A 21,813-nucleotide genomic window follows, 5' to 3' on the forward strand; every position below is an offset into this window, starting at 1 on the left:
CTAATTGCGTGCTCTGGAACCAAAGTGGAATGAACTCATTTGGTGCAAATGTCTAATAAGGACATACATGAAGGCAGGTAATGCTTGATTTTTGCATATTGTTGCATATGGACGGACCTTCGGTTCACATTTTGACCCCTTTGGCTCTTAGGATGGTGCCAAGTGATGGAAACAGTGATATTCCAGAATAATATAATGAAAACTGTTTGCTGACTCACTGCACCCAGCTTCCACACACTCATTTTGCAATGATTTCACTTTCCTGAGATGAAGGAGAACATGATGTTTCATCAAAGCGAGGATGTGGGCCAGATGAAAGGCTGCTACCTCATTCCCGGAGTGATGACACGGACATCTTTAGTCCTACACCTGAAGAAACGTTTCCAGTTTTCTGTCTCAGCTGAGGCTTACCGGACTCCTCCTCAAACCAAAGTGATCCTTCGTGTCAAGCGGTGTTCATCACGAGAAAAGATCATAAGGAACATGACACATAATATGGGTTTTGCCAGCAATATAAAGAGCCCCATCATCTACAGCACCCACAGTCCCCACACTGCTAATTTTCAAAAACATCTCATTTGAACAAAATAACTTTTGCATCGGGTTTGTTAAAATCAGGGGTGTTACCACAGCCACACGGTTCAATGAACATCCGATTGAAGCCATCGGCTCTCTATCGAGCTGCTGTGTGATGGAGCCTGACTTCAAACTTCTTGCACTCTTATTTCTATTAGTAGACACTGGATTGTTACCTGATTAAAGTTTTAGATGAAGAATTAGAAAGACGTTTTACATATCAAAAAGACGAATAAACACTGATGAAGTGCTGCATGGGTCCAGTTCTCTGAAATTTCCACCGACCCAGATGTTTCGACCTGGAAGGGCACCGGCCTTTGACTCCAACGCTGTGTATTTCCTGCAGGCTTGTGTTTATATGCATTTATGCAGCCCTGGGAAGGTCGATCCGGTCTCCCACACATTCCCAAACTAACAATGATACATATTACACAAGTTCAATAGCAGTAAACAGAAGTAAGGCTGCCTCTTAAGACACAAGGAAGGGCTGTTGTTTGTTCCAGCTCAATTTAGGTAATACATTCAAGTCTAGACTAGGATGAGAAACAAGGTCCCTCTCTTATGATGCCTATTTTTGATTCCTTTTCAAGAAATATATTTAGCATCTTTTCTACTTGGCCCTAATGCTCGGTATTTACATGCTGTATTAAGACATTATGAGATGTAATGCACAAGCTCTCATGGTTTTATGTGATCTTGGCTAAATCTGCACAAATGCACGCCGTGCACGTTTCCATAACAAATGCTAAGTCGATTCCACCCACTTGCATTGTCCAAGTTTCATTTTATTTCATAAAGGGAATGTTCTGTGCTTTCCAAAATGCTCATCAGCGGCCAGGACACATCTTTCGCATAATCATTTGCATTTTTTCAAGAGTGAGGTGAGGTACTTAATCCACCGGCCTGATTTAAGTATCCACAAAACACGCACACACTATAAATAGAATCCTTTTAGGCCATTTCCCAGTTTATTTCCATGACAACACAGAAACAGATGATATATGCAGTCTTTGGGTGAAGTTTTATCTAAATATTGAGGACAGGAATGCTATGCTACACCGTCACAGTGAAAATAAATACAAGAAAGGAACAAACGCTCATCTGTATTGCTGAAAAGATGTACAGGGCGTTGGATCATCCACTGAAGATTTAAAATCTGTGCAGTTCTCATATAAATCTTATATATATTTTTCTTCCAGTTTTTTATTTTGATATTTATACTTATTTACAGTGTCTGCAGAGAGTCTTGACTGCAACGTACATGCCTTAAAAATACCCTGTATTTAAAATGGTCATGCCTCCTCCAGCAAACAGAAGCTGGAGCAGATCCGTTTCATGCTGAGACAAAACAGTGTTGGCTTGAGGAGAACAAGGTACGGAAAATGTGTTAGAGTAAGACAGAGTCTAGCGGGTTTATTTGGCAAAGGCAGTGCTCTCTCTATGCCCTCAAAAATAAGTAAGAAAAAAAATTAATCTGAAAAGTCAGTCAGATTCCTGTGATAAAAAAAAACTCATTATATATATATATATATATATATATATAAATTGAACTGTGCAAAGATGAAATTTTATTTAATATAATGAAAGCATAGATCGTCTAATCAAAAATTTAATGGTCTGACAGGCTCAATATTTACACAGTGTGAAAGCATCAGAGACACAGAAATGGGACAAGAAAAGTCGGCACAAAGGTAGACACCTTTCTGAAGGGCTGCTGCCATCCAGACACCTTCAGTAGAAATAAGTTGGACGTGTGCTCTCTTCCTCCAGGTAGGCCGGCTGCTGCCTGAAGTGTGCTTCTGTTTTAGACGAGGTACTGTACGGTGCTAGCGGCCTAAGATAGAACACACGAAACAGGGCACGCACTATTGCTGAGGTGTGTGGCCTGTACTGCAGCATGCCTGTAAAAAGCACTGAGGGAGGGTGTAAGATTAAAAATCTGTGGCTGAGTAAAAAATAAATTAATAAATAAATCCAACCAGCCCACAGGTACAATACAGCATATGCTGCATTTATGTGTGTGAATATAATTTTTTATGTGCATACATGGTTGAAATACTGAATATTTTATTCCTCTGCCTACTGTTACATTAGGTCGGCTAATGTATTGAAACAGGTATTGCATGGATAAATTCTGTTGACGCAGCGAATGAGTTTTTCTCAGTCTTTCGGGGGCGGGTTCTCTTGCAGGCCCGCAGCGGAGCCGTTGTTGGCCTCCCCTGCTTTGTCTTCCTCGTCCTCCACGGACAGGGGGTCTCGGAAGGACAGTCGGTTCTGGTTGTGCGCCCGCGGCTCAGGAGAGAGAAGCGGGAGGTGTGGCAGAAGCTGGCCGTCTCTGAGCCTGGCGGCGAGCTCCTTGGCGCTACACGAGGGCGTGTTGGCCTCGTAGATGTCGTGGAAATTGTTGTAGTCCACCTCGTAGAAGCCCTTCTCCAGCGAGAGCACGGGCGTGAAGCGGTAGCCCCACAGCACCTCGGTGTCCAGGTATGAGCTGCGAGCCTGGCAGGTCATCCCTGGTGAACGTCACAAACAGACACAACAGAGAGGTAACGCAAGCGGGGATGAAGATCAGAAATTATTTAAAAGCAGAGAGTCTGAAGACTTGTTTCCTGGAATATCAATACAGATCAAAAGTATGTATAGGAATCCGCAATGAGCTACCAGGACAGGGGCATTGTGAAATATGTATGGTGTTCTGCCACAGTGCACCTCAGGACAAGACGTCTTGAAACAAGCTCCTGTGCTTTTTTTTTTTTTTAAAGCCAAAGGCAGCCAGATTTTTTGAAAGTTCTTCTACACGCTTATAAAATGATTTGGGAGGAAATGGGGACAGTTTGCTTGCTTTAAAACATCTTTAATAGCTTCTTTACCTGATTCATCACCACTTAATCCATTGAATATGGAGTGCCGCGGTTTCTCTCTTTTTTTTTTTTTAATCCTATTAAATAAAACATCGTTCTGGTGGAGGTGGCACCTATTGATTGAAACAAATTCTAACCCCTGAACAGAGAGCTTGTCTTTATTGTTCAGTAAATACATTTTATTGGTGTGGATGGGTGTCCCATTCGTTTCACTATGTACTGTCTAACATGTATGCAGCTGAAATGACAATAATGGAACCCATCAATGGGTCCTGGTCGTATCAAGAAAAATCAAGAAAAAGTCCTTGAAATGAAAATCTACATTTATTTTGTGGATTGTGAAATTATGGTGTTACAGAGTCCCTGCCACTGTTTTTAAGTAATTTAAGAAGTTTTTCATCGCATTGGCTTAAGTAGTCCTCTATATTTCTTTCACAGTAATGATTTTTTTGTTGTTCGTGATAACGTTTTGTCTCACGATGGGCCTGAATTAGCAAAAGTTCAGCAAATAGACTGCATCATTTATTTAGGAAGATGGCAGTGCCTTTTTTAAGCAAATAATTTTTTTTTTATTCAGGCTTTGTTAACAAGAATGAACCCAGTTTTTTCAGGTTTATGTTTTGCTTTGAGAGCACGTATTTAAAATGAAAAGAGTGGTGTTTCCTGTACAATTGAGCAGAGAAGTTTGCTCCTGAGGACTTGGCAATAATACCTACACAGCTAAAGCATTTAGTATGAAGTGACCATTTTGATGGTGTGCATTTTTAAACAGGCTTTCCCTCTTTGTCCCAGGTGCTCAGGACACCTGCTGGGAGACGTGAAGTGCAGTGTGTGGGAGTGCGAGGGCCTTTGTGTCTCCACTTTGCATTTATTCCTGCAGATTGTGAACCGTGGCAATGCTTATGCATGTGTGTGTGTTTGAGGAGCCTTCTTCACTTCTACTGATTGTCAGTAAAACATGCGATGAAATAGTGCAGAAGCTCCCCTGGCAAATGGAATGTTGGAATCACAGTGAAAATACCCATCACATTTATCTTGCTTGCTTTAGAACTGCTCTGACAATCAGCACATGAAAAACATTTGGGTAATCATAAAAATTACTGGGCTCTGTAATTTTTTAATAAGTATTCTGATGAAATCACAAAGTTTCAGCAGATGAGTCTGTACTGGTGAAGTCTTGTAGATTATGCACCCACACATCATGCCAGCGCCATCGACAGTGACAGAGCTCAGATGCCCAGTGCACTGATTCACACCAGCAACATTCTTGCTTTGGTGTAGAGAGCCGAGAAACAGGCTCATAGTTGAAATGCAATCACTTGGAATTCTGCATATTTTTAAACATAGACAAACCACGCAGACCTTCTGCGTTTGATAAAAAGCACCATAGACTCAGCAGAATCAGCACCATAGACAGCTCTCTTTTCTGTTGGTTTAATTTTTTTTCTATTTTCAACAACATGGAAAAACGACTATTCATATGTTTAAATGCATGCATTTTATTTTGCACTTGTGCACGGCACAGAACTTCGTATTAAATGAATAAAAATAATTTTAGACTCTATCTAACTGTATTGGCCTGTTAATGCTGCCAACAGACAGAAGCGATATCTTCAGTCAACACTGAACCAGCAGAACATTCTGTAAATCCTGGTAACGATATTTTAACCAATGATGAGCAATGCCAGACAAACTGGGAATTTTGTCCTATCTGAGCTTTTTACATTCAGGGGTTCCTTGAACTAATGCACCCGTTGTGCACAATTTTGTAGCAGTGTCCCAGCAAACCTTGTTATGACTCTCATCATATATCAGATGCTGTGAACTATTAATTACTGAGTAATTTATGTTGAATTCCAATGGCAGGGGACATCCATATTTCTTGGCTGGCATCAAATCTGCCATCACACCCTTAGACAAAACAAATGGCAAGAGCAGACAAAAACCAGGATGTACTTCAGCATATCACGCAACCTCAGAGCCAGTTCCAGTATGGCTGAGCACTGGATGCCAAACACCAGTCACTTGTTTTTAAGTAAATCCCTGAATCCTGATTGTCCCATTCAAAGGATAAAAGGGAAGTCTCCTGCTGAATGCAATTCTGATCATTGTGCATTTTGCTGAGCATTTATATTCAGTGCAGGGCAGCTGCCTTGGGAGGCAATATCAAGGCAGAATGTATTTCTCATGTAGATTACCTCAGCACAAAGCCGGCCTTGGCAGAGGGTAAACTACTTGAATTGCACATATTTACCAGAACGATCTAATATACCCAAGGAAAAAACATTAGGCAAGGCCTGAATAGCAATTAGAGGCAAGATGTAAGGCGATAAAAGGATTGTTATTCTCTGTATGAGCCTGACAAATAGAAAAGTTCCCCAATCAATATTCCATATATTATAGTCTGAGGTTAACTGCACATTGCCTTGGAATCTATAGAAAGCCATTTCATTCCTGAGCCCCTCTAGGATGTGCTTCGTTATTCCATAATGAATCCGGTGGTCCTCAGCTTTACTTGAGAAGTTATTCAATTCAATTATTTAGAGTTCATGCATAGTATTTTAGGGGTGAATAAATTTATATCCAAGTTCTAAAACTGAAATATCAGCCTGATTTACTTTCACCGTGTAATGGAATTTGAGGTTGGTGGAGGGTAGACTTTGGTAAAAGTTTAACTGTAATGTGTTCAGAAATATAATAATGATCAAACTTTTATTTGTCTGAGAAATACACAGGCTTCATACTATTCCCAAATAACATTTGAAACATATTTTATTCACTTTAGAGAATCCAATTAAACTTGCACATAACATGTTTTTGTATTATTGTTAATAATAGATGTGCAAACCTCTCATTAAACCATAAAGCGGAACAGCTTCTAAAGACCCAGCATGCAACAGTACTGTTAAGAAATGAGATTTGATTTACCTGTTGCCTCGACCATTCCTTCCAGGATGACTACGATCTCAAACTCCTCCTTCTCTATCTGCGCCTGTGACATCTCCCAAAATGGACTCTTCTCGTTGATTTCATGTGAGATGATGAGCGGTGACACGAGGAACAGGCGGTCATCACCGGTGTCAAAACCGATGTTGATGTCTGTTTGGTTGAGTGGGATAAACTCACCCTCCTTGGTCTGCTCTGAACGAATGAGCTTGGCCCGGATGGAAGCCTCCACGATGTGCGAGTTGCGAAGGTCTCCAACACGGAACATAAGACACAGCTTGTTGTCACGCAAGGAGATCACGGCCTTGTGGGAGAACATAAGTGTCTCAGCCCGATTCTTGGGCTGCGAGATCTTAACAAACATGCAGCCAACCATCATGGCATTGACAATGGAGCCTAAGATGGCCTGTACAAGCAGCAGTATGATGCCCTCTGGACACTTCTCTGTAATGACGCGGTAGCCGTAACCAATGGTGGTCTCAGTTTCGATGGAAAAAAGAAAAGCAGAGACGAAGCTGTTGAGGTTCTCCACACAAGGGGTCCAGCCCTCCTCATCAGCATGGAGCAGGTCTCCTCGAATGAGCGCAATCAACCACCAGAGCAGGCCGAAGAACAGCCAGTTGACCACGTAGACCAGTGTGAAGATGAAGAAGCTGAGGCGCCAGCGCAGGTCCACCAGTGTGGTGAAAAGGTCACTGAGGTAACGATAGGTCTCCTGAACATTGCCATGGTGAACATTGCACTTGCCGTCCTTCTGCACGTACCGTTGCCTGGGTTTCTTCACTGGGTCGGCAATCAGGTGCGTGCGATCAGTGGGGATCTGGGGCTCTCTTAAGTGCTTGGGAAGCTTCTTCACCTGAGGGCAGAAGAAATGGACTTCTGTGTAAAGTGTAAAGAAGCTGAGTTACATAATTTACTACCTTAAACCTCTACATCCTTTCTTCAGCTCTCAGTAGATTAGCACTTACACACAAATTATACCATTTTTAATCATTAATATAACAACATAACAAAATTGTATTGATATTTTTTTAGAGCCTGTCAGTAACACACTTGACACATGAAAGTGTGTATGTGAATCTTTGCTGTCGTCATTCGCTGTCATTGTTTTTAAAAAATAAATTATAATATTTCGATTTTTCATATTTAACTTGCTACAGTCATGACAGACATGACTGGTGGACAGAGAAAAAAAGGAGAGGGGACAAGAGAAGTTGGACAGAAATTTGACATATACAGAAGGGAGGAGTTGGAGGAGAAAAGGAGGAGTTGTTTGGGGGGTTTGGAGAAGGAAAGGGAATGAACAGCAAACATCTGCTGCTGTAACTGCTTAAACAGACAAAAATGAAACAGCACAAAAAAGCCACGTCTGTACAAATCACAGTAAATAATGAGTATTATTAACAGCTAAAAGAACTAATAATACAGGACAATAATAATACAATAATTGAGCCCTTATGTGTAGCCCTGAGTGCACACCTGTGTGTGAATGTTCCCATGCCCACAAGGTTTCTTAACGTAAGAACAACTGTGGCCCCCACCTAGAAAAGGGCATGGGAGAACCCTGGAGGGGGGGAGGGGGCACCCAGCAGCTACAATACAGCTGCCCCAGGGGGCCACGGCAATGGCTCCACCAATTGCCAGATGCACCCGGGCAGACCAGGTAATGGGCCCAGCATCCCAGAGATCCAAAGACCCGCAACCCCTGCAAAGGACCCAACGGAGCCAGGAGGGCCAGGTCCCGCCAAGCAGTCCCCAAGCAGTCTACTACTGGGAAGCTGGCCCCACATGGTGAAAACTACCAATGCATCATCCACCAGCAGGGAGTGTTAAGGGGGGAAATTGGATCCCACCCTTGGGGAAGCCATGAGATATGGGGTGGAGTCCAGGACCTGATCCACCATATAGTCATAGGCAAAAAAAGGCAGTGGTGGCCTAGTGGTTAAGGAAGTGGCCCCGTAATCAGAAGGTTGTTGGTTCGAATCCCGATCTGCCAAGGTGCCACTGAGGTGCCACCTAGCAAAGTGCCGTCCCCATACACTGCTCCCTGGGCGCCTGTTATGGCTGCTCACTGCTCACCAAGGGTGATGGTTAAAAGCAGAGGACACATTTTGTTGTGTCACCTGTGCTGTGCTGTGTATCACCCTTCACTTTTCACAAGCAGGCAGACTTGCCTGCTCAAATGTGGGGTATGGAGCTGTCAACCCCTTTGCCAAACCGCAGTTGGTCCCAAGAACTCTCAATGTCTAAGTGCAATTAAAATTGAGAAGTGGGTTCTGGGCTCTGAATGAACAGACCACCCTCTGGATGCCATTCAGTGTGCCCACCCCCAAGGTCCTATATGTATATATAATGACAGTCACAAGGGGACAGAAGAAGAATACCACCCCTGCACCCTGGTGACAGACCTGTACCTCAAGGCCCAGGTGTACGTTGGTATGACGGAGCGGGGTGTTAAATTTAATGTTCAATTTTTTTTAAAAATATAAATGGGGTGAAAGATTGATGGGAAAGTAATTCCAATAATGAGAGTTAAAGGAGGCCCAACTCTTACGTGGCCCAAAGAAAAAAAAAAAATATATATTAATACCAACTAATTTTTAAGAAACACTTTTTCCTCCCTTCATTTGTGGTGCCCCCTGGATGAATGGCACAGTTAGCATTCTTAAAGATGAAGCCAACGAGGAAGAAACATCATGGTTCATAAAGCATTCTGGTGCACTGCTCTGGCTCATGAAGGCTTCAGCAAACACGCAGCGAATTTTCTCCCTGCATCCCCCTCATTCTTCAAACCCATTGAGGAATTGTACTCCGCATGGTGATGCAAGGCATGTGACAAGTATATAGGACATTTATGTAGGACACAAGTAGAGAAATTGACAGGTGATAACATTCAATGTGAAGTGGTTGTCGTTTTGTGGCCTCAGCAACATCACATGGAGATGAAGCTGCTGGCAAATTTGCTATTTCATGTTTATGGAATTTTGAGAATACTGCAATGCAGAACTGTAATTTTTTTCATACAGTTTGTGCTGTTGAAATGTACAGTGTGTCGGGCTTCTCTTAGGACCATAGTGCTTAAAAACACACACATGTCACAAGCAGAAAATATGCCTTAATTTCCTAGAACATGAACTATGTGCTGATAGAATATTGTTCTGAAACAAAAGTAAAGTGTGTTTTTAGAATAGAATAAGTATTGACAATTACCTTGCTAGCTTTGAGGATGGAAGAATTGTTTAGCTCTATTACAGGAAACTGTAATGCCCAGTTGGTAGTGCCTTATGCCTGCCTCATTTCCTTCGAGAGAACGCTGCACAATCATCCAACCTGAATGTTGCGTGGCAGCTCTTCCTGCCTCACCTTCAAAATCACTCACCGGCCATCTGTACTCTGCTTGGCATCAGTCGTGCAGTACAGGCCCTCTACCACAGCAAGACTAGACAGTGGACCGTCTCTGATGCCGGGGCTTGATAATTTAATATAGCCACTGACAGCCACACAAATCAGTGGAGAGCCACAGCTCTTCAGAAATGTATGGTGCCACTAGGTTGGAGAGTGGGATGGCTGGACATGGGGACACGTCAACTGGTTGCTGTCAAAATAGACAGACACATTGCACTCCGGTATTCCAGAGATTTTTCTTGCCATTTTGAATGAGGCCATTTTCACCTAAGGATGCTGCCATTCAAAAATATCTATTTGATATCAGAGTGACCAGGCCTCATCTTTATTAATATTAATTAATGTTAATATTAATTTGAAACTCTGTGTAATGTCTGTGACTGTGCAAGTCAATATTGGATTTAAATCATGACACTCAAATGCTAACTTAATGCTAACTTAATTTCTAGTCAAAAGGATTCTGGTGTGTTTAGAAGACTTTGCAAAGTGTGAAGCCCAGAGGCTGCTGGGAGGCTTCTTTTGTGTTTCATTTTTCTGTTATGATAAAATCTCTTTTGTTCCCAATGTCCTGCTTCAGCGCCTCCTTCCTCTTCGCACCCCGAGATGTGACATCAGGAAATGTCAAGTTCCATTTGACTGCTGGGAGACAATTTTATATATACTGTTAAAATGTTTGCATTTCTTTTACAATTATTAGCGATGTGGCCTCACACCTCCAAGCTGGTGAGATTGAATCCCAGCTTGGACCTCGTGAGTTTGTATGCCCTCCCCGTGTTGGCATGGGTTTCCTCCTGGTTATCTGGCTAACTCTTGCCATCAAGAGGCCTGTACCACAGGTGAATCGCCATCCCTGAATTGACCATAGCAGCTATGCAAGGTGCATAAGTATAATTTAATCATAAATCTTTCTAATGTATCTAAATCTTAAAATGTGTTCAAATGTGATTCAGAGACTAAAGTGATGCATTTCAGTTCTTTCGTATTAAAGCCATAATGTTTCTCCTGGACAATAAGCTCACCAGCAGCACTCTGTGCTCCCCCTGCGTCCCCATATAAACACCTGAATTTTCCTGTGACAGCTAGTGCTCAGAATAGGTTGCAAAGGCATGATTCAGCAATTTTTAAAAGTGTATAAAATTATGACATGCACACATAGTAGCAAGTTTCTTTCACAAGTTGCTGTTCTCTTAAGAATATTTTGGATTTTTATCCATTTCAGGTAAATCTATTTATTGACTACACAACACTGTTTGACAGTGATGAATTGTCAAAAGAAAGCACCTTATTGACAGATCGACCAGTTATTGACTGAATGAAACATGGAATGTACCCTGCAGTAAGAGTTTGAATATTTGAGTGTAGAAAGTAGACATTTTTAACATGTCCACTTATACTCACCCCGCCCCCTACTGCTGGCTTTTTTGTTCCCTATAGCCTTATTTACCCAGAATAGATGAGGGTTGTGAAAGTCACATAATTGCAGCAGCCACGGGAAGAATCATTTGTCCTCCTCTACCACCAGGGCAGCTCCGCCCGTATAGACACGCCGAAGCCATAGATAAGTGGGAGATTGCAGGTGTGATGATGAGGTTGCATGTGAACTCTGACCTCTCTGGGTGTCACTCCTATCTCCATATCGTGGTCCATGTGGACTCGTGAGTCACCTGCCATCCTCAGCTACAGCTGCACTCCTGCAGGGAGAGAAAGTGACAGAGAGGGATTAGGGCCTGGTGGGACACTGAAACTTAATTCCACCCTGTAATTACGTTGATCTGAGTATGCAGCTCTATTGATGAATTCATTAAGCAAAAAAAGTAGAAATGCCGACGTGTGTTAATTACCTGGTAGTAATCAATTACACTCACACACATGCTTTTATATTTTTATGGGGACCTGAACTGATACAAAAATATGTATTATACATGTACCAACACCAATGTGATTTGACATCTCATACCCTAAAGCAAACCTAACCCAAATCTTAACATCAGTAGCCAATCGTCTGTCTTTTTTCTAATAATAATAGGATTCACCAAAATGTCCATACAAGATATAACCAGAAGAGCACAGAAGGGCTGTAGAACCCCTATGATTGGTATAAAATGTATATCCTGCTCAATCGTGTGAGTATACACACTGATAGGATCATCTGGTACCAATACATATTTGGTCTAAAAAAATTATTTTCTCATTACAAGTGTTTATATAATGGAGCAGATGTGCTGCAAGTGTTAGAATAAAATGTTGGCATGTAATCAGCTGGCAGCATAGGCCGATAGCAGCATTTTGCTTGTTAACGAACATCTGCCAGTACCAATAAGGTCACTGATATATTGTGCACAACAAATGGAACGTTCCAAGGAAGAGTTGTACAGCTACAGTCAGAGGATCTTCAGAGTAATGACAGTAATACCTTTGCTTCGGCAAGAAGCGGCTTGCTGCACACCTTCTCTAGATTGTCGGCACACTAATCTGTTGATTAGTGCTCAGAGCCCGACTGGGATGTGCACTTCTGCCCGCCCAACTGTGCAGGATCTGTGTGTTAATGCGTGCCTAAAACAAGCAGTCAGTCTCAGCTGTGTGTGGCCACTGTTTCTCGCTCCCCAAGGAGTCGGCCACGGCGGCCGAATCACAGCATGCAACCGAAGCCCATCCAGGCGAGCCGAGCGTTTAAAAGCTGAGAGAGCGTGGAGGACAGGAGTGGACACTCACAGGAAGCTCTTTTGATCTTGGAAGCGTTTGGATTTAAGATTGTTCCAGTTATACCATTCCTTGCACCTTCAGCAGATATTAGATAGGAAATGACACACTTTTGCACACACGCTTTGCCATTCAGGGCTTCACCATCTAATCCAGAACTTTTCTTCACTCAGACAAACAAACTGTTCTTGGTCCTGGTCTGATTTAATTCTCAGTTTAACTTCAAGAGTCGGTGACAGTGTGTAATAGATTCCATTTTAGAACCTCTGACTTTAGTCCCTCCGCCTCTTTTTCGTGTACACCTGCGTTCACGAACATCCTTACATAATGTGCCAGCAGTCACGTGGACCTCAGAGCACACGAGGGTTCTGTGTTCATCACACATGGATATGAAGGGACATGGTGCTGTACTGAGTGTGCATTGTAGTCTAATGGACCCAGACAGGCCAAGAAATCATGCGTGGCATGTTCTCCGATCTGTTTTTGTCGTTACCCAATAAGGCTTCAAATGGGGACATTGATCTGGGCCCCAAATTAAATCACTGCTGCTGTAGCATGAAGACGAATCCATCCAGGCACAAATTAAGCTGACAGCGGATCACAGAAACAACAAGGGCCTTTAAATGTCTTGGTCGGTTGTGGCGTCACTCATTCATATCTGGAATACTAAGATGAAAGGGACGGGGGCGGTGGAGAGGGCCAGCGTCTCAAACGTAGCCCTCACTGGGATCCCGTGTTGACACTGGCGGGTCTACTGCAAAGGGCAAGGTGACGTGACAGGCATTTACTCTGATAAATACACCCGGAGGAGCGCTGGACCAATACAGGCCAGCGGACGATTATACTGTGCACATATTTCAGTCATCGCCTCCCTGTGTGTGTGTGTGTGTGTGTATGTGTGTGTGTATGGAACTGGGGGGGAGGGTTTACATGCATGCAATTCATATTTAGCTGTGCCTGTGAGCTCCAGGACTGCATTGCATGGAAGTGGTACGTGGGGGCAGCTTGCGTGAGAAACAAGGCTTATCTTGTTCCTCTAAGAGGAGAGCATGTGTTTTATCAGAAGGCTTTTTAGAATCAGCGCCGGGTGTTGAAGTTGGGATTCAAGGCCAGGCAGGGAAGAGAGAATCAACGGATCAATGAGGACGCAACTGGGGCACTATTTTTGAACAAAATACAGTGCTGAGTGCAAAGCTTGGGGCTTGTTTGTTGGTAGAAACACAATCTTTAATGCTTTTTAGGCATGTACTGACAGACATGTATGACTGCTGTCGATCATCAGGCTTTGTCCATTTTAAACATAAAAGTTTTTGAGTGTTGCAAAAAATCACAACTTGGCGGTTAGCAACGTGGCCTTACTCCTCCAAGCATGTGAGTTTGAATCAGACCTTTAATGTTTGGTGTTCGCATGCTCTCCCTGTGTTAGCAAATGTGTCCTTCTGGTTCTCCAATTACCTCCCACTTCCCAAAGGCATGTTCACTAGGTGGATTGGCGACTTTTGTAGATGGAAATGTCTGTAGATGTGAGTGTGTGAGTGAGTTTTGCACCAAGCAGTGCACTGGCGTCCCATCTTGAGTGATTCCCGGCCCTGCACCCAGTGTCTCGGGATGGACTGTAGCAACAGAGTAAATGGGTGAAATGTTCAGGGTGATGGGGGTAATTAAAAACCACAAACTTTTTGTCAAGATGCAGAAAACTACCAAGTGGTTCTTTCTTGACCTTACAACATGTGCATCACCTTTGATGTGCTTGGTGCCAGTTTGAAAACCATGCCCTTGATGTACAGTACAGACCAAAGGTTTGGACACACCTTCTCATTTTCTTTATTTTCATGACCATTTACATTGGTAGATTCTCACTGAAGGCATCAAAACTATGAATGAACACATGTGGAGTTTTGTACTTAACAAAAAAAGGTGAAATAACTGAAAACATGTTTTATATTCTAGTTTCTTTGCTCTGATTACTGCTTTGCACACTCTTGGCATTCTCTCGATGAGCTTCAAGAGGTCGTCACCTGAAATGCTTTTCCAACAGTTTTGAAGGAGTTCCCAGAGGTGTTTAGCACTTGTTGGCCCCTTTGCCTTCACTCTGCGGTCCAGCTCACCCCAAACCATCTCGATTGGGTTCAGGTAAGGTGACTGTGGAGGTCAGGTCTCCACTTTTTGTTAAGTAAATAACTCCACATGTGTTCATTCATAGTTTTGATGCCTTCAGTGAGAATCTACCAATGTACATGGTCATGAATATAAAGAAAACACATTGAATGCAAAGGCGTGTCCAAACTTTTGGCCTGTTCTGTACATGGCTGACCAACCAGAAAACAGAACTTCAGCATCCAAACTAACCAGACCAAATCAATGGTTACTCAGCAAATGGGTTTTCAGTGATTGATAGGGTGTGTGTTGGCTATGTGTAAAATGCTTTCAGCGATGTAAGAGAGCACTGTGGGAGCTTATCTTCTGATGGGTATGAACACTCTTAGGCTGTGCCAGTTGTGTGCTTGTATCCGTGGTGATTAGTCTTCCACTAACACAGCCAGGGGATGGTTTAAAGAGCCCCAGTCCTCACGGGCGACCTGAATAATTACTCTCCTCGAGAACAGTCAGCTAAACATGATCGCAGGATGTCCATCATTTGATGGATCACCTTTAATTCTTTCATAATCATTTGAGGATAATCAAATGGAGCCTTGTGCAGGGGAACAAAGCACCTGCACACTTTAAAAAAGACACTATGTTTGTGGAAAGCAGCAATGTTACTATACAGTGTTTTGCTACTGGGAAGAAAATTGGAGCCTGTCACCCAGTGGAAACTGACAAGTTAGAGGAAAAACACTGAGAAAATGCCCACAAATGCAAGAACGTTCTGCAAAGTGTGTAAGCTCACCTCTTAGTCAGATACTACTGCTGTTAAGGGTTTGCTGTGCCAGCATACTAATGAGTCCCAGACTTTCTACTGCAACAACTTCTTTCTCAAAGATACAGACACAAATTCTTCAGCTGAAGGGATGGGAGTGTTGCTCTTCCAAATGTTCTACCCTCATCAGGAGTCTTGATCAAAGTCAAAGTCAAAGTGCACTGTCATCTCACCATATGCAAGTACAAAGAGAGACAGGATTGCACAAGACGGGGATTCACAGCGTGCGAAAAGACAAAGTGACATTATCACAAAGGACATTATAGTGCAGGTCGAGACAAACCAGATGAACAAGTAGCAGTACTATGAAATTATATCAGTGTGTATGTATATTTAGTACATATAGTATATACACTATATAATATGATGTTTGAGGTGCGGAAGCTGTCTAATGTTATCTACAAATGTCATTTCAGATCCCGCTGTTTGACATGAACAAACTTATCATTGGCTACAAAACAAAAAAATGCATGAACAAAACAAGAAAAATCTAAAAAATATATATATTTTGTGATTTGTGAGTGTGTGTGAAGCAAAATGCACAGAAGTGTGGCAGAATAGGAACTCGACAGGCATTTCTTATTTATTGATATGTCCCATGCACCAGTAGTATTCTTTTGCTTTGCATTTTATGTGCTGCGTCACGTAAGGAAATTTGTCATTTCCGGTTGCATTTTTATTGGCTAGTCAGCACACACACCGTCATCGTAAATTTCTAGCGCTGCCCTAAAAAAATGATTGCCGTCTATGGAGTCCAGACAATAGACTATGGTTGGATTTCAACCTCAATGTCACCACTGCTGTCATCTGTCATCTGGGACAGCTCAGAATTCTACATGGTATTCTGGGCATGAGATGAGGCCCTTATTTACCCAACTGGCTGTTTACATTATTAGTCTCATCAACTGTTCAGTGACACCCGTCTGCTGTGAATGGGGACGTCAGCATTCAGGAGGATAGCACTCCCATTGGGATAAAAATGTTGCATTACAGGATAAAGGCGATCATTCATAATCACATTATATCGATTTGCCGTGACCCTTGCATCTAAAGGAACAAGGGGTCGAGCAACAAGGAGTTTTTCTTTCTTTTCTTTTTTCATCTATATGAATGTGTTGAAAATATTGGTATAATTGCTTCTCTTTCTGTGTGATGGTTAATCATGGGTTTTTGACAAGCTGTGTCACAAGTTAAGCGATTATTCGCGGTGATACCGTGCAGCCTCGCTGCTAGTGATTAATAATAAGTACAAAAACCGCCAGCGCTGCAGTAAACCACGGTTGACCCTTAAAACGTGTGTGCAGGCATTTATTTCCAAGCCAGGAGTTCAGAGCCTGCAGCGCTTTCCTATTTTTCTTCTCCAAGCGAACAAGTCAGAGATGATCTCAGAGACTTTAGGACACACCTACTCCTCTGAGTGTGTCCAGGCTCTGTGAGACGTGTGTCTGCATGCAGCACTCTGTCCCTATCTCCCCTCAATCCTCACACCCAGAGGTCGGTCAGGACAAATGTCCTTAAGTGTCCCTGGGGCCAGCAGCATTCAACTTGGCCATAGGCCCAGAGGACACTATTTCTGAGCGAGCGTGAGCTCTCACAGTCCCAATCATATTTCTCTGATCACCTCCTCCTAGGCGCCTGTACCAGATGTCCTATCCTCACCAAGGACAATTACCCTAATGAAACGCCAGGCTTTGCTCACATCCACACCCTCCCACCCAGCCAGGAACCCTAAAAAAAAAGGCTGCTGTCAAGAATAGCTGCTGCCACGTCCTCCTGTGCCCTGGCGCCAAGGGGACGGCCTTTGGAGAGCCCTGCTGCAGCAGCGATGAGTGCATATTGGTGAAGGAGACAGACAACCGCCACCTACTCTATCAGGAACCACTGAATTTGTATGTGAAGGCATTTAACCCTCTCTATCTCTGTCTTTTTAGGGGTCACCAGGTCAGAGGTCAGAGAAAGTTATGATGTGCAACATGTGCGTCAATGAAGCCATGTGCTAGGGACATTAGGCCAGATGGTCAATATTAACAACAATTTTTGTCTAGGTCTGGAATTGGTAATCAAAAATGTTCGCAATTTAATAATTAGGCATAAATACACTGATAAGCACCGATAGGCCAGCCACTGACAAGCCATCCACGATTAGAGCCCTGTAAAAGGAAGAGGCGAGCAGCGAGACGATGCTGCTGCAGTGATGTGGACTGGATGTTCCTTACCTGACGTGCAGGTTTATGTTTCAGTGCCTGACCTAACCGCCACACACGCCTTCAGGTCTGTTTATGTTCCTTATCATTTTATGCTTCCTTTGTCGGCCCTCATGACAGCTTTTGTGTGTGTTCTTCCCCACACGACCCAAGGTGCTATCAGGATTCCTAGAGAGCTGACTGTCAGAATAGTCTGCTGATTAAATTAGAATACAATGCACAAATTTATTTTGTTCATTTTGGGTGTCCATTATAATTATTTCTGACAGCACAGAATGGTGTATAATTTTAATACATAAATGTCTTAAAACTACATGGTTACAATATACTTAATTTTACACATTAACAACAAAATGTATTTAACTTATAAGACATAAGTTAAAGTACTTTTTTAATGGATCTGATGGGAAGATAAGCACAGAAATTGTCCACGCTGCCAGATTGTTTCTTGCAATGTAAAGTAGTCAGTGACATTAAACGTTGACTCACAGCACTTCTTTTTTAACACGTCTGCTCTTTAACTTTTCAAGTATCCTTTGTCTGACTCTGTTCCATTTCTGGCTGGAAGATTGATGCCGCATTGATCCGGAGGGGCGATGATCACTCTGACCTTTGGGGGGGGGGGGGAGTCGTTATCGGGACGAGAAGGATTCCTAAGGGCGCTGGTGTCTTGTCGCAATGTCTCCTCGGTGCCCCTCTCTGTTGCAGCTTTAAGTAAATGTGTGTTGAAGCTGCACTTCGATATGTCCGCAATTCTTTTCCCTTTATTGTCCATGGTATGGCAAAATGGTGCATCCATGTCTGTAATTAGTCGTTAGCCCGGACAGTGTTCTTTCTGCCTTTACTGGAATTCTGTGCCATATAGAGGACAGATGGCCGCATTATGCAGCATAGCTGAACACAGAAGGCGAAGCTCAACTCTTCCACATACAGGAAAATGAGAGGAAAGAGGAAAATGTATAAATTGTATTCTCCACCGTATTCTACGGTGGCATAGGGGGTCCGGAAACGGACCTGTAATTGGAAAGTTGTGAGTTCGAATCCCTAGCCGCTAAGGTGCCACAGTGCAAAGCACCGTCCCCACACACTGCTCCCCGAGCGCCTGTCATGGCTGCCCACTGCTCACCAAGGGTGATGGGTTAAAAGCAGAGGACACTTTTCGTTGTGTCACCATGTGCTGCAGTGTGTCACAATGACAATCACTTCACTTTCACTGTCCGTTCATCATTGTCCTTGCGCGTTGTATTCAGTAGTATTTATCCCAGAGGAAAATGATGTTACACGATGCTTTAATTCAGGGCCGTAAAATGCATGGGACGTCAGTTTTTATGTAGCGTAACTTGGGCTGTGCTCAAAACGTTTATAGTTGAGGACCACGGGTTGTTTCCTCTTTCCCAGCTCATTGCAGCTACGGTAGTGCTAAACCGCACAAGTTGAGAGACTGCATTGAGGCTTTAGACCCAGGATTTAAAAGAACATAGCAATCAATTGCCTTGCGTTACAATATGCTCTTTCAGTCTTCCGGTCTGCTAATCCTGGTTAGGGTCACCGGAGTGGGATTTTATTTAATCATCATGATCTTTCAGCCAATCACTATTAATTCATGTACTATTAATAGACATTAAAATAGTAGCTCCACTAAGGAAGGGTAACCTCAGCTTCCATGTTGACTCACTAAAATCAACTGAAAAATTATGCATTAACATGTTTAAAATGATTAGTGGAATGCTTACAATTAACTATAAGAACAACATTTCACTTTGGGGAAGAGTCAGACTTTCACACTGACACACCGCACTGTGCTCGTACAGCACTTGTCCACACACCCACACAGCAGGGCCAATGCAGTACTGCAAATTCACCTAACCTGCAGGTATCTGGACTGTGGGAGGAAATCCACTCATACCTGGGGTGCACATGCAAACTCCACACCGCAGGAACCTGAGTCCAGGTCTCCTTGTTGCAACACAGAGGAAATGCTCTATAAAAATAAGGTTCATCTTGGTCCGATAAGCATTTACAGTTTACAGCGCTGCAAAACTCAGCCTTAGCTAAATAAATGGCCACAATTAATAATTCATGCTGTGATATAATTTGGTTGCATTTGCTAGAGCCTGTTGGCCAGGAGAGGGGTTGAGATGGAGCGATTATTTTTGGAACAGCAACAACGGCTGATACGTTTTGTGGGGTCAGAGGTCAACCCCATCACGGGCTGTTACATCTCCGCAGCCCACACCGGCATAACTTGACTGGAGTGTTCGACCTCTCGACTGCACGCTGTTGCCGAGGCGAACTGATTCAGCTGTTCGGGGGGCGTACGAGCTGCTGGTGGTGGAACAGGGATTGTACGACAGCCCTGTAGCATGCTTCGTACCGCAGTGAGACCGTGACGGCTTTGCCCGGTGGTTGCTTCAAGAACAGGAAAATAAGTGGCAGATTCACGGGAAATTCAGCCATTATATGTTGAAGTATAATCCCTTCGTATAGAAACCTACCGGAGCTTAGGAAGTCCAGCATCATGCAACTTTTACAGGAGCCGTATTGGCCATGCGTCACACCCCTCATGGCCCCCAGGCACAACAGCTTATTCTCCATGTCACCGCGAGCCGGGGAATCGATGTGAACAGTCCGCTCGCACTTTTCTATTTCGGCTGTCTCCGGTGTTTTAGAGCCCGCGTGCGGGAGGCTTTCTCTCGCAGGAACGTGAGCGAGGAGAGACACACCGCTGCGTGGCCATCACCGCCACTCGTAAAACTCCTGCAGTGCTCTAGCCAGAACCCAAGAGTGAGAAATGCTCATCTAGTTCAGGACGCATCACTGATCACCAACTCAGTGACAATTGCCAAGAGGGAGCGGACAGGGTGTTCTCTGGCGGGACAGAGGTCACTTTCTCAGATGCATCCACAGCGCCCACGTTGCGCCCGCGGTGACGAAAGCCTCGGGTGTAAATCACCATTCGGAGATGAAACGGAGGCTTCCAGCCGGAAAAGTAGCAGCGCAGACCCTTAAATGGCTTATTCCCGTCCTTCCCATCCCCTGCTTACCTTCTGCTGGCCACAGTAGCAGCTGGACAGCGCCAGTGCAGGCATGGCACTCTCTGCAACGCTGCCGTCTGTACTCCAACACCGCCTGCCTGGCTTTGTTCAATATCTGTCCTGCCTCCCCTCTATCTCCTCACTCCACTCTCTGTGTGTGTATGTGTGTGTGTGTGTGTGTGTGTGTGTGTAAGAGAGAGAGAGAGAGTGAGTGAGAGAGGGAAAGCTCTTCCTCCCCCCCCTTCCTTTTCTATCTCAATTCCACACAGAGCTCTTGTCTCTTAGGATTTGTCCTTTTTGTTATCTGTGTGTGTGTGTGTGTGTGTGTGTGTGTGCGAGTGAGTGTTAGGTGGGAGGGGGGGGGTTCATACGTGTTGTTAAGTGCTCCCCCGTTCCTGCATGCGTGTGCATGTGCCGGGAAGCAGGGCGAGCGAGGCTTCCTCCACCACATCGCTCATTTCTTTCTGCAGGGAAAAGCTCAGAGGAGTGAAAAAGGTGCAGGGGAGAGGGAGCGGTACAGTGCGAAGCAGTGGAGAGGAGTAGAGCATAATCAATTACTCTAATACTGCAGCTGAGGAAGAGCCCTGAGGGAAGTGTGTTTCACAGGGCGAGTGAGCGAGAGAGAGAGAGAGAGAGGGGGCATAGTAAAAGCACCACGGTCTGATATGTAAATACAGTGGCATGTTAATAGGATCAGTGAAGGTAGGACAAAGTGTATTCCGCCTCCGTTTTCCATAACAAGGTCATTATACCCGCGCACCCTCCTTCCCCAACTCTCTCCCCGCAAGCCGCCGAGGAACATGGCAGCAAGGTTAACCGTCAGGCAGGGGAGCGGGACAGTGGCGCAGCCCCGGCGAGCCTCCGTCACCACGCCTTTCACATGGAAATAAAAGGGGGTGATTTATGACTCTGCAACCCCCCTGTGTCCGTGAACAGGTCTCAGTCTGCAGAGACGAGGGCCAGCGAGCTCCAGCGGACGCTCATGCCGAGATCAAAGCACCACAGTGCAGAGCCGTGAAACGGAAGGGTGTGTGTGTGTGTGTGAGAATGAGGCGAGGGACACAGCGGCCCCCCTACCACCCTTCCCCCCACAAGGATCTTACAAAATCGACTTGGTCTGATGTGAGAATTCTAACTTTCCTGAACATTCCATGGTGCATTGCATA

The 21,813-nt window shown here is 44.1% G+C and overlaps 1 protein-coding gene across 2 annotated transcripts; it reads right to left on the reverse strand.

Annotated features, from left to right (window-relative positions):
• Positions 1–1,536: 1,536 nt before the first annotated feature.
• On the reverse strand, positions 1,537–20,918 carry kcnj5 (potassium inwardly rectifying channel subfamily J member 5). Of its 2 annotated transcripts, XM_029001048.1 has the most exons (5): positions 20,657–20,918; positions 11,397–11,479; positions 6,564–7,239; positions 6,366–6,453; positions 2,954–3,089 (listed from the first exon to the last, which is right to left on the reverse strand). In XM_029001048.1, exons 2-4 carry the CDS (start codon positions 11,457–11,459, stop codon positions 6,404–6,406), a joined length of 789 nt encoding a protein of 262 aa, XP_028856881.1. In that variant the 5' UTR covers positions 11,460–11,479; positions 20,657–20,918; the 3' UTR covers positions 2,954–3,089; positions 6,366–6,403. The 2 variants fall into 2 exon arrangements, with proteins under 2 accessions (XP_028856880.1, XP_028856881.1); XM_029001047.1 differs by having other exon boundaries at positions 1,537–3,089; positions 6,366–7,239; positions 20,657–20,915.
• Positions 20,919–21,813: the final 895 nt, after the last annotated feature.

The sequence above is a fragment of the Denticeps clupeoides genome, chromosome 13 (assembly GCF_900700375.1).
Source record: "Denticeps clupeoides chromosome 13, fDenClu1.1, whole genome shotgun sequence".
NCBI lineage: Eukaryota > Metazoa > Chordata > Actinopteri > Clupeiformes > Denticipitidae > Denticeps > Denticeps clupeoides.

What these genes read in the sequence shown, in the direction of transcription:
- kcnj5 (XM_029001047.1), bottom strand. Translation starts at nt 11,459, where the DNA reads ATGGCAGGTGACTCACGAGTCCACATGGACCACGATATGGAGATAGGA. An exon ending in TAGGAGTGACACCCAGAGAG is followed by an intron (nt 7,240 to 11,396) that starts GTCAGAGTTCAC and finishes TTCTGCCCTCAG; the next exon opens with GTGAAGAAGCTTCCCAAGCA. An exon ending in AGGAATGGTCGAGGCAACAG is followed by an intron (nt 3,090 to 6,365) that starts GTAAATCAAATC and finishes GACGTTCACCAG; the next exon opens with GGATGACCTGCCAGGCTCGC.